This window comes from Apteryx mantelli, chromosome 8 (assembly GCF_036417845.1).
Source record: "Apteryx mantelli isolate bAptMan1 chromosome 8, bAptMan1.hap1, whole genome shotgun sequence".
NCBI classification, from domain to species: Eukaryota; Metazoa; Chordata; class Aves; order Apterygiformes; family Apterygidae; genus Apteryx; species Apteryx mantelli.
This window is the reverse complement of record NC_089985.1, coordinates 23,372,621-23,385,596: the sequence shown is the minus strand read 5'-3', so window position 1 is coordinate 23,385,596 and position 12,976 is coordinate 23,372,621. Positions and strand designations below refer to the sequence as shown.

At 39.9% G+C, this 12,976-nt stretch overlaps 1 protein-coding gene across 1 annotated transcript in view; it reads left to right on the top strand.

Moving 5' to 3' along the window:
• Positions 1 to 27: 27 nt before the first annotated feature.
• MTF2 (metal response element binding transcription factor 2) overlaps positions 28 to 12,976 on the top strand; it is a 27,744-nt gene continuing 14,795 nt past the window's right edge. Inside the window, exons 1-4 of the mRNA XM_067300920.1 lie at positions 28 to 226; positions 10,661 to 10,859; positions 11,006 to 11,087; positions 12,618 to 12,713. Coding sequence (XP_067157021.1) covers positions 222 to 226; positions 10,661 to 10,859; positions 11,006 to 11,087; positions 12,618 to 12,713 — 382 coding nt within the window. The 5' untranslated portion in view covers positions 28 to 221. The remainder of the gene's footprint in view (positions 227 to 10,660; positions 10,860 to 11,005; positions 11,088 to 12,617; positions 12,714 to 12,976) is intronic.

The following is a 12,976-nucleotide window of genomic DNA, read 5'->3' as shown; positions in this document are numbered from 1 at the left end:
TCCGCGGGAAACAAAAATGGCGAGGGGCTGCGGTGGAGCCGGGCTGTCTGTGAAGCGGGTCTGACCCCTCCCCCGCCGCCTTCCCCCTGCCGCGCCGCGGGGTCCGTGCTCGGGGGGTCCCGCTGCGCACTGAGGGCCCGGCTGCGCCGGGGCGCCGGGGGGAGGCTCCCGAGCTGGCTGATTTCCCTGTATGAGGCGGTTGGCACCACCGGAGAGACCGAATGAGGTGGGGTGCGGGGGGCGGGCCCGGCGGGGGGGGGGCGGGGGGCGCCCCTCCGCCGCGGCCCCCGGGCCGCATCCCGCCGCCGCCGCGGGGGTCGGGCCGCCGGCGGGGAGGGGTGCGAGGGGCCCCGCTCCGGCGCGGTGGCCCCGGGCCGGGGCCGGGGCGGGGGGAAGGGAGCTCCGGCGGCGGCGGCGGCCGCGGGCGAGGGGCCGGTGGTGCCTCTCCGTGACCAAAACAAAGGGAGTGAAGGCAGGAGACCGGCTAACGGGGGCCTCGGAGGTGTTGCAGCCCGGGGGCTGCCATTAGGTTTGCCCCAGCTGGGCTTTTTGTGTGCCTTATTTAAGGACTCTGGCCGAATAGGCTGCGTTTGCTCAAGTGTAAAAAGAGCAACACAAAAGAGGTGGTGGTAGCTGCTGATAACTTTGCTTTTTTTCTGTGATACCTCTTCTTTTAGTCTCTGCCGAGCTAGAGCAATTCGAATGTGCTTAAAACTCACGGTTTTAGTCCACCAAAATGTGGGAACTGTTGCTGGCTGAAAGGATGTGTAGTAGCATATTTTCTTTCTTTGGTGCTCAAATTTTGTAGGAAAACTGTGTTGGTATTTTTATTAGTCAATGGGAACAATATGCTGTTGTGTGAGACAGTCTGGACAGTGATAACTAGTGTTGGAATATCAGGGATTGTCATCTACCTCAGATGTATTTGGGTGCTATTAAAAGGAAGGGGCCTGCCAGAAAGCAGTGTAATGTTATGCTTGTTTCTTGAATTTCTGATGACTTGGCCCTGTTCGGGACTTTGAAAGGTAATACGTAGTAACAGATAGTAGCATGATTTTCTTTTGACCTACACTGTAGGTCATTATGCCTTATACCTAAACTGTCAAGCACAGAAAAATGAGAAAATAGTTTCTCTAATTTTTGTTGTTTATAATCAGGTTAGTAAAAGCTAACAAGCTGATGTTTGTCCCTCTTCAGAGAGCTCAAATTACAGTTAATTTGAAAGCATTTGAGGCTAAAAAAGAGAGTAAGTGTCATAACATTAGAGTATAGGTTAATATGTTTATAGCTTTTTCATTTTCAGTTAAAAGAGAATAAGGGGAAACAAAGACTAAGAATATGAAAGAAGGGACATAAAGTAGTGAGGGTTAGAAGGATCTTTGTGAGGAGCTACAAGCTAGTGAGATGTGGCTCTATACTTAGAGAGTATAATGTAGTAATGTTTTCCACAGTTAATTCGGTTTTGCCAGATACAGATATGTGGTTTCTCAACAAGTTGTCTTCTCTACTCTGAAGAATGCTAAATTGGATGTCAGTTGAGTCTGAAAAGTTGGCTTAATATGGTTGTTTACCAATTGCTTAGATATGTAATTTTTAAAAAAACAGTTGAAGGTTGCACTCCTAGTTAATATCAAGACTAGCCTCAGATACTGTTATGTTTGTCCTTCCTTGCATTAGGAGATCAGGTAAAGTGTATGAGAACAGCTGTAACAAATAAGTTGCAGTTCATTTGCTAGAAATGTGCTAGTAAATGGTGGCCTTCTGTATAACCTGGAGATAGATGTGAATGAAAACAGTACTAGAAGCACCTTAAATTGCTGTAAAGTGCATTTTATGCTCCTAATGTTAGTTGTGGCAGAGAAAGTTTGGAGGAAAGAAACACCTGTAACTGAAAGCCACTATGAATCTTTTCTCTTAGTCTGTGAATTGACAGTGCTTCTTGCATGACTGACCTCTGAGCTTGCTGCAGAGTTGGTTTCACCTTCTTTACAGGCCTTCCTTGCAGGAAATGGAGGGGAAGTGTGTCTTTGAGTAAAACAAACCAGGAGAAGAATTGTAAAACCACAGGTATTGCTAATGGGTAGCTGGGCAGGGTGATACCTGTAACTGAAAGTACTGAAACTAGTTGAATTAATGTGTTGAAGGATCCAGATTTCAAGCTGACAGTCTTTTCCTAGAAAGTGGGAACTCTATTAAGGAGGGAAATTGAAAAGTTTGACTTTTCATTTTGTCCCCTTAAGAGGAGGGGAATTCATGATGATAGCATTCTTATTGAGCCTGGACATACTTCATTCACTAAATAATATCTCAGAGGATAATAACACTTCATCCTTTATATATAAATTGATTTATTTTTAATTTCTTGCAGTGGAGTGTTTGTAAAGGTTGCTATTCTTGTCGAATGGCCTTAAAGGAGGAAATATATCCTCATGGTTTTTGACTGCCTGTGAAATTTTTCCGCCTCTCATCTCTCCCTAGTGCAAGTCAGAATGTGCTCTGTGATCTCTTTTACTGCTTGGATGCATGCTCATGCTATACTCCTTTAGGTATGTTGCTGGGCATGCTGTGTTTGGATGCTGTGGAAACCGAAAAGGCAGTAGCTGGGTTAAAGAGGATGCTAAGTATACATTTAAGGGAAGATCTGATAAAAACAGGGTGTGTTGCATCCTGATACCATACCCATAGTCTCTCCTTGATACTGCCTACTTCCTCTTCTTTGTGTATAAACACATGATCAATCCCAAGTCATTCTACAAATGGCTGTTACAATACAGTACTACCCTGCCCTATTTCCCTACATACTACAGTACATGGGGAAATACATTGTTCTGTAATGATCTGTTAAAGACTGATTCTTTAACTTTGCACATCAAATAGAATTAAAGCACTTTTGATTATTTTCTGAGGGAAATCATGAGCAAATATAGCCAAAATCCCAGATGATTTTATTATTATTAAGTTAGGGAGCCACCAGAAAAAGTGCATTCTTCTTAGTGGTGTGAATCAATCCTATTAAAGATAGTCATAGTTCACAGGATCAAAGGGTAGTTCAGGCTGGAAGGGATCTCACAAGGCCTCAAGTTCCACTCAACATGGGGTCAGCCGTGAGACCAGACCATGCTGCTCAGGGCTTTATCCAGTTGGCTCTCAAAAGCCTCCAAGGATGGAGGCTGCACAACCTGTCTGGGCACCCATTCCACTGCTGGACTACCTGCATGGTGGTGGTGGGGGGGGAGCTTTGTCTTTATATCCATTGAAACATCTCTTATTTCAACTTATGTCTGTTGTCTCGTGTCCTTCTGCCCTGTACCATTGTGAAGAGCCTAGTTCTGTCTTGATCTCCTCATGGGAGCTGGTTAGGTCTCCCCGAAGTCCTGTCCTCCTCAGAGGGAGTGAGGCCAGTTCCCTCAGCCTCTTCTCATAGGGCAAGTGCTCCAGTCCCAAACCATCTTGTTGGCAGGAAAAAGCTTCAGGAAAAACGCCCAGGGATCTGGAAGAAAACAAGCCGAACATGAGCCAGCAGTGTGCCTTGGCGGCAAAGGTGGCTAGGCTATATTAACAGGAACAGAGCCAGTAGGCTGATGGAAGTGAGTATCCCCTTCTACTCAGCACTTATCAGACCACATCTTTCTTCCTCTAGGAGACCCTAAACAGGACACAATATTCTACACATCAATGAACTGAAGTGTGTTCAGTGGAAGGCCACCAAGATGGTCTGGGACTGGAGCACTTGCCCTATGAGAAGAGGCTGAGGGAACTGGCTCCCATGAGGAGATCATCAAGACAGAACTAGGCTCTTCACAATGGTACAGGGCAGGAGGACACGAGACAACAGACATAAGTTGAAATAAGAGATGTTTCAATGGATATAAAGACAAAGCTCCCCCCCCACCACCACCATGCAGGTAGTCCAGCAGTGGAATGGGTGCCCAGACAGGTTGTGCAGCCTCCATCCTTGGAGGCTTTTGAGAGCCAACTGGATAAAGCCCTGAGCAGCATGGTCTGGTCTCACGGCTGACCCCATGTTGAGTGGAACTTGAGGCCTTGTGAGATCCCTTCCAGCCTGAACTACATGTTGACTCTAAACAACTGTAAGAACTGAAAATAATTGAGTATATATTTCTTCTCTCCCTGAAAATTATTGTCTTTTTCTAGATGGTAGGATGTCTAGGTTAGAGTCCCTTTATTCTTTCTTCTGTACAGTTGGTAATGTGGCCTAGGCTTTTACTGTACCAGCATATAAAATAGCATAAAGGTAAGGAGCTAAAAGTACATCTTACAGATGTTCTATGACACAGCAGCTTGGAAGTCAAATATGCATTCAGCTACATGAAGTAGCATAAAATGATAGACTATGTCCAGATGTGTGGTGAATCCTCTGGTTTAAAAAAATAAGTTTCTATCTGCCAGGTGTTGAAACTTCATTGCAACTTGCTAGTATAGTAAACTGTTCATGTATAAGCAGAACAGTGACTTTTATCACAAATTCTTGTTATGAAAAGCAAAGTGAAAATTTTTTTGAATTGTACATGTCTTTTCAGACTAATCCTAATTTGAGTTTTTTTAAAGATTGTAAAAAATTAGATTTATCCTGTTTAGTCTGTACTCCCTGTTGGCCTGTCTGAATCTTTCTGTTTGAGGGCAAGAGGGAAGGGATGTTGTTGACACAGTAAGCAAATATGGTTCAGCATGAGATCTGATAAATGGCAGAGATGATGCAAGGAAGGTGGGAAGAAAATGTCTGGGATCCAGCATCTCCCCAGCTGCTAACAGCTGCACTGGAACCATGGCATGGGGCTTGGTTCCGCAGCACTGGGTGAACCAAGATTGTGGCTCCCGGAAAAGGTTCGTTCCTCTTCTCTGCTGACCTCTGCCTGAGCTCTTGCTGCTCACCTGGTGTTGGCTTGTGCAAGTCACAAGACCTTTCTATGAGCTGCTTTAGTTTGTTTAAAATATCAGGAAACTAATCCATGGTAAGGAAAGGGACACTGGATAGAGAAGCTTATGAGGAAGCTTGCCTGTCATTCCAGAGCTGGTGGGAGGGGAGCGAGCTGCTCAGTTGACATGTAGAAGTGTATCCTCAGTTTTGTCTGTTCTGAGTCTTTCCTAGATTTGTTGCCCTCCCCGGCCCCCTTCTTCATTCCCTGTGAAATGTTAACTCTCCTGTCTTGAGGAGAGTGGAACAGATTGCTTGGATTTTACAATCCTTATTCATAGTTCCAGGTTAGGTTTTAGTTTAATGAAAGAGTAGTTTCCTCTAATTTTAGACACTACAGTTGAGATTGAAAGGCTGAAATTGCTTCTAATTCAAATTTAAATAGAATATATCTGGCTGTCACAAGTTCTTTCACTAGATCTTCCTCTCCTATGTGATACCACATTTTCCAGTTATGAGATAGCTTTAGGACCTGCACAAACTGTCTTAGTAGAACGTAGTATATGTAGTTTGTGATTTCTAGTCTGAACTTCCTTCTGCTAAACCTGCTGGGCTCTCCAAGCCCAGCTTCCCTTCAGTGTGATTCAAATTTACTGAGAATAAATGAACTATCTGTAAATCCAATTTGTATGAGTTGTCTCAGCAGGTTAAAGTTCCCTCTTAATATGCTTTGGGTACTTTAACATTAAATGTTTTTTAACGGGCTTCCAAATATATATTATATGTGCTCATAGAGTAGCTATCATCTGTTACAGTTATCAGTATTTGTGAATCACAGAGTCCTCTGCAAAGGAACTTAAAATTGTGTGGATTATAAATGAAATAGCCTGTAGTTCTATGGTGCACTCTGTCAGTGCCAGCTGAAGGAGTTCCTGTCCCAAGTCGCTTGTTTGCATTTGCCCTATTGTGCTGACAAGCCATTCTGTGTAACAGATCAGTGAACTGAGCTGGATGAAAGAATAACTCTGCAGAGGGAGATTATTCCTTACCAGGAGTGTCTCAGAGCAGTTGTTACAACTGGAGGAGTACAAGAGTATGAAAGGCCTAACCTGGCAGTGCTGCGGAGGAAAAAAGGCACTTGGACACAAGAGGGAGATTGCTCAGTCTTCCATCCTCTAGCCTCTTCGCATCTCTTCTCTTCCTGGCTTTTTTGTTTCTTCCTTTTATAGATTGTTGGAGAAATGAGGGTCAGAGGCACTGCATGAACACTTAGCCTCTCTACCCTTCAATCAAAGTAACAGATCAGCTTTTAATGCAAAAATCTAATTTTGCTGACTTTAACAAATAAAATGCTATGAATAATAGCTTGTTGTGGTTTACTGATTGCAGATTGATAGTCTGCTGCTGAGACTCTTGGGTAGCTTGTCTTCAGAGTTTACCATTTCTGTCAATAAAGAATGATAGCAATCTTCTGATACTGCAGCATAATATTATAAACTAATTGATTAAGTAGGTGAGTAGAAGGACTGACTTGAATATGATTACAATCCAGACCCAGGGCTGAAAAGTGAGTGAGTATTCTCAATACTTCATGAAATCACCTTCTCGGGGAATGGTGAAAGTGCCCTCCCTCTTTTGAATCATGCTTCAACAGGCAGATGGATTTTAACGACTTTCCCAAGGAACTTCTGGAAGACCTCCTGCGTGGTCAAGTACTCTCTTTAGGTGTTTGAGGGTGAGTGCTTGAATAAGAATACAGCCACAACATATGCTGTATTGAACAAAAAACATGCCTAATATATACAGCTGTGCATGCTCTATGACACGTGGTGTAGCTTAGTCCTGCAGGTTGAAGAGATGATGTAGAATTTATCAGCTGAGTCTGAAAAACAAATAAGACCATGTCTGTTAGATGTTCTGCAATGAAAATTTCTTGGACATTTTTAAGATGGTGGAGAAATAGTTACTTAAGTGGTACTGGTTTTATTGGTAACCTTTTTAATTGGATGGTAGGAGGGTGCTATGGAGAGAGTATTAGGGAAGATTCAAAAGCAAAGTTCTGGAAAACATGAAACACCTAGAATTTGGATCAATTTCAAACTTGACAAGCAAGGAATTAACCTTCACTTTGCTTTTTCTCTTAACTTCCTACAGCAATTTTATTTTAATGGTTGCTGCAGCTTTTTGGTCCTCTGTGACAACTGTGGCAAGAGAGACTGGAAAGTGATTAATGTTCTAAGCATGTAGTTTTTATGCTGCTCAACACTGAATTTCTTGTGTAGTCTCTCCAGAAGGTACCTGGAAAGCAACTCCCACGCTAGCTACAGCTGTCAGCCTATTATAATAAACTAGACTGAAAACAGGGTTATAAGTGAAAACCAGCAAATCAGGAGCTACTTCATGAGCTGTTCAGTCATCACTTCAGCAGTGATGCCTTCCATCAAAAGAACAACGTGGACAACTGAGAAGTAATAGGCTTTACTTCAGACATAGTAAAGATCTGCACCAATAGCTATTGTGAATTTAGGCTGTTATGTAAGTCAATGTGTAGACACCTCATTTAAATGTTTTATGACAGAAAATGATGCACAAGGCACTTTTGTTATAACTTGAATGGAGTTTGGGGGCAAGCTTTTTTTACTTGGGGGGGGAAGTCTTCAAAAGCATCTGATGCTCTTTTTATATGTAAAACTCATCAAAATACCTTGCTTGTTGATTTAAATGAAAATCCTTACTAGCTGATATATAATAAATGAATTGATTTTTGTCTTTGTGCTTACTGCCTCCAAGATTTTTCATACCTTTCTCACATCCTGAAAAAGGAGAGTAAAGCTTCCTACTTTTCAGCTACATTTTTGATTTGAAGTTAGTTAATCCTTTAAATTGAACTGAATAAAAAAATGAAAAGAAAAATCTGTGAAGCTGTAGAAGAGACTACTCCTGTAAAAACCTTCCTTAAGCTGTATCAAGTTCCATTAGAGCTAGTGACTTTGCTCAAGATGCTTTAAGGTATCCAGTTTAATGACCTGTTTAGTATATTAACTCAAGATCATAGATGTAATTTGAAGCATCTAATTTTTTTAATGCATCTGAATGCTGAGTCCTTCCCAAGCAAAGAATTGTTAGCAGGAATGAGGACATAGCTTAACAAATATTTTTAGACTGCTTTGAGCTAGTCCTGCTCCACTTGCTTGTTTTGTGCTGCCTTGGATATCTGCATAGTCAGAAAGGTTTGAGGAACTGATGAAGGTTCAAAATTACTTTTTTTTTTTTTTTCCCTCTTCACTGACTTAGGCTCAGGAGCAAATCTGTCTGGAAACTATCTGGTGCTTTGATATGTAAATGGTTGCGCAGATGCAAAGGAGAGAGTAGAATGCAGTGATAACGAATGTTAAGGGCCAGGGGTCCTGCTTCCAAGGCTCTTTAAAATTTTTAAGCTACTATGCAAGATAAGGGGAAAATTTTTGCAATGATATGCAAAAGGTAGTAACTTTAAATGACAGATTTTTCTAGTGGTATCAGCTTATTCAGAATAATGTGGAAGGTCACTGGCCAAGCATTGTGGAAGAACTTCAAGCTGCTGAGTGGCTGAATAATGAAATAGCAAATGAAATCTAGTGCAGGTAGAAGTAACACACAGTGAAAAGGGAAACAATGGACTATGAACTGACTGCTAGCACTTAACATGAGAATCCAGGGTTTCCAGTCATTCTTTGAAATTTTAAACTCAATGCCTGTATGTACCTAAGCTATATGTGTTATTGGTAGGAAAGGAGTAAAGAATGAAAAATGAGCTAGGCTGCCATGATATTAACATACTGTTGTAAGCTTGTATGTTGGATGCTGTGTGTATCCTGGGCCATTTATCGAGGATAAAGTAGAATTGGAGAAAAGTATCAGCAATATTAATGAGCTTTCGAGTGCAAGCAGCACAATTGGTAGAATTCTTTATCTTGGAAATATGCCTGGGTGGGTCTGAAAACCATTACTGGGGCATGAAGGGGGAAGGTGGAGAATGATAGTTTAGAAGGGAAGGAAACAAGCACCAGCTGTGAGACAAAAAAAAAAAAAGAGGTGCTGCTTTATCTTACCTAGTTAAACTGTGCTGCTTTACAGGTTCAACAGAACAAGTAGTAAAGCTCACAGAAGAATATTCCCTGAAAGACTCTTAAAAAAAAAATAAGGACATTGCTTCTAGAGATCTATGCCACAACCTGCTAGAGGCCTGGAGAGTTTTACCTGTTCCTCTGGTGATGGAAGGCAGCAGGCCTGAACCTGGTGGCCCTGTTGTGCAGGAGGGTGCCTGAGTGAGCGGGCTGGGTGGGACGCTGCTCTGGCCTGGTATGGCTGCTCTTCCCGTCAGGTCGTTTTTGGGGCTTTTACTAGTTTAAAATACGTTTGAAATAGCTGCCTAAGTTTCTTGTGTCTAGTTTGCTTTATTTAAACTCCTTAGTACAAAAAAAATGTTGATTGGTCTCTAGAAGATAAACTTTTGCATTCTTGCTTGTTTTTGATGGTTTAAGCCATTATAATTCCTGTCTTGTTAGTGCTTTCTGATTAGTTCAAATGTTACTGGTGCTAATAATGTTACTAAGCTGTCCTGAGTGAGGTGAAACTTTGATCTGTCAAAAAGATTGTGTCCCACATAATTCTGGTCTGTCCTTGTGTTTGCATGGTATACACACATTTAGTTTCCAAAGAGAAAATGGTTTTGGATATAGAAATGGTAACTTTGTTTCATGGCCTTAAATTCTATGTGTGAAGATTCTTCCTTATGCATTATGTGATCCTATTTTATAATTTGCTGTATTTTTCTCATTTTTGCATGGTGTGCAATGTTTGGTAGCAGTAGGCTAATCTGTCATAAAAGTTTCTTGATATTCAGAATGTGAGGGGAGTTCCTGTATGTTTTCTTTTTAATTCTCATATGCACTTATATATGTTTATTTATAAAGAGACTATATATTGCAGTAGCATACAAGAAGATGCTGATTATTGATCCAAGTCATTTATAATTTAGAGTTTCTTATCTGAAGAAAGGCTAAAAGACCTCTTGTTTTTCCTCCCTTAATGTTTTCCTCTGATTCTAAGGGAGAGGAAAATTCTGTTTTATATTAGAAATTCAGCATGTAGAAATTCCTTCTTTGCTGGAAATCTCTACAGTTATGTTTATGTGGTGAAACATGGTGCAGGAGGTACCTGAATTAGTTTAGACCTTGAGTTAGCACAGTGCTCAGTCTGGGCTCTTAATCCCCCCTGCCCCATATTTTTTTGATTCTGAGCAGCTAACTATGCAACGAACCACACAAATACTTCCCTCACTACCAAAGCAATAGGGTCAGAAGTAGCTTAGACCCCTCTTAGTTTCCTTGGAATTTTAGAAGTCTGTCAGTGCTCCTTTCTAACTCTAGTGACTAATATTTTGCATAGGTGATGCGGGCTGGATGTTCTTGATGCATTCTTTCCTGCTTCTGGTGACTTTATGAAGAGATTCTGAGCTGCAATGTTTGTCTCCTCCCTGCCCCCCATTTATATTTGTTGGTCTCATGGAAGATTTTTCTTTTGTATAAACCTGTCTCTTTCAAAATTGTAGACTTTCACAGTTGCAGGGGCACTACTACTAAAGCTGCATAAAATCTGAAAACATGACCAGGTTGTTAGTTACCTAAAATGCTGGTGTTAGCTAAATGAGTTTTAGTTGTAAATCATATTAATATTGAATGTACATGGTTTCTAACTTTACCTTGATTTCATTTACCTTTTCTCTTGCTTCCCTTGTTTTAGAGACTCTACAGGGGTGGGTAATTCACTGGTCCATAAGCGGTCTCCTCTACGTCGAAGCCATAAGACCTCAGCATCCTTGACCAAGCTGTCCTTACGTGATGGACAGAAAGCTAAAAAGCCACTGTGTAAATTTGAAGAAGGTCAGGATGTCCTAGCTAGATGGTCAGATGGCTTGTTTTATCTTGGAACTATCAAAAAGGTAAATATTTTTTAACTTGGCTGCAGTCTTACAGTATCATATGCTGGTTAAATATGACAGTAGTATTGTCTCACTTATTTAGTATTAAATGCATTGTTTTGTTTAGCCCTTTTACACATGGCTTCCACTGCATTTTTTTTTTCCAGATAAACAAACTGAAACAGAACTGCTTCATTATATTTGAAGACAGTTCCAAATCCTGGGTTCTCTGGAAGGACATACAAACAGGCAAGAACTTCAGTGAAGTAGTCATTGTTTGGTATTTTATTTGTTTAGATTACTATATCTGTTAAAATAAAATAAATTGTTACATTATATTCTTGAATACAAAAGAATAGTGTAATGTGACCTGGCATTGTCAACTAGGTAAATAAAAAAAAATTCCTCTTCAAACAACTTTTTATCCTTGACATTACTTTTTTTTTTTCACATAACTATGTGCAGGGAAGAGAGAGTACTTTTAAAAATAATCACGTTTGAGTTTATTTGGATGGGGGCAGAGTATAATACTCCATCTTAACAGAAAACTCCAGGCCCTCACTTACACTGAGGCTATAGTTTGTGTCCTGCTTTTTTCAATTGAAACAGTATGACATGGAAAGCAAACAAAGATTGGAAAATACCAGGTTTGAAGGGAACGTTCACATTTAAATGTAACACTATAGCTGTTGCACATAAGAAACCATTACAGATTTTGGAGTATTCATGTACTATAAAGAAATGTTCAATTATCAAGTGAGATGCTATTGTGCATTAGCATTGATTTTCAAATATTTGGGGAGTAGAAAGTGTTTTGGTACTCTAATTCTAATGAAGCATGGATGATAATTGTGGTGACTGTATCGGAAAATCAGTTAGAATTTCTTTATCACATAAAAGCAATGAAAACGTGATCTGGCTCTTACTGCTTCTTGATGTTTAGGATAAACACTTTATCTGCTAACAGGATAAACTTTGTGTTCATAATGACAAAAAAAATACTGCTTTATTTCCAAGAAGTTTTTAAAATACTACTATTTGTTCTGTTTCTGTATAGTATTAGTTTATGATCTTTGATTTGTTTATGATAACAATTAAGCATTAGTGCATCACTATAATACCTAGATTAAATAACTTGTATTTTAATCCAGATTTTTGCACTGATTTGCAGCACAACTGGAACAAGATTTTTTTTTTTTTCCAGTCTACAATTTAACATTGTCTCTTAGCTCTACTTTTATTGTGTGCTTTTGTACACTTGCGGATAGGTATAAGAAGTAATACTATGTTTCTTAGGAGTATTGGAGTTCAATATTAAATTTAAAGTGCCTTGGGCAGATCTGTCTTAAAGATATGCACCAAATCAGGCATATAATATTTATATGAAAAGGATGCAAACTACTGGCAATACTGAACAAATCTGTCAGTTGTCCAGATAGAAATTTTGATGCATATTTTTGAGTCTGCATTTACATTTCTTATTCACAGTTATTTATTTTTTATTATTGATATTAAGGAACCCTTGACAGCATAGTGAATAGGCAATATATATCCTATAAATAACCTATAACCTATGATAAGTGATGTAAAAACTTGTAAAAAATATAGTCAGTACAAAATGCCTCAATTTATTTTTCATTAGAAAGTTAAGCTCTGTAATAATCTGTTTCTACAATGCATGGATCTGTAACTCAAATTACAATAAAAAGCTGTACACATAGTGACCGTTCCAACTGCAGGTGTAGTCTGAAAAAAAATTGCACTTTCATCTCTGTCTAGGAGCCACTGAGAGTGGGGAAATGGTCTGTACAATATGTCAGGAAGAGTATTCAGAAGCACCAAATGAAATGGTTATATGTGATAAATGTGGTCAAGGTAATTAGAATTTTTTTTCTATTTACTGCACTTTAAAAGACACTTAGATTTGTTTATGAAGGGGGATATTTGCCTGGCTATGACTGACTGCTCAACTGATCTTAAATTTTATGGCCCTTAGAGGCTGTTAACTTCTCAGTGAATAATGATAATCAATGTTAAAGTGACTAACACCTGTTCTATCAGTAAAGTTCTATTTTTTCCACTAAGAAATTTTAAAAGACCATTTTGAATGTGATGCTGATCTTTTTGATACTTAATGA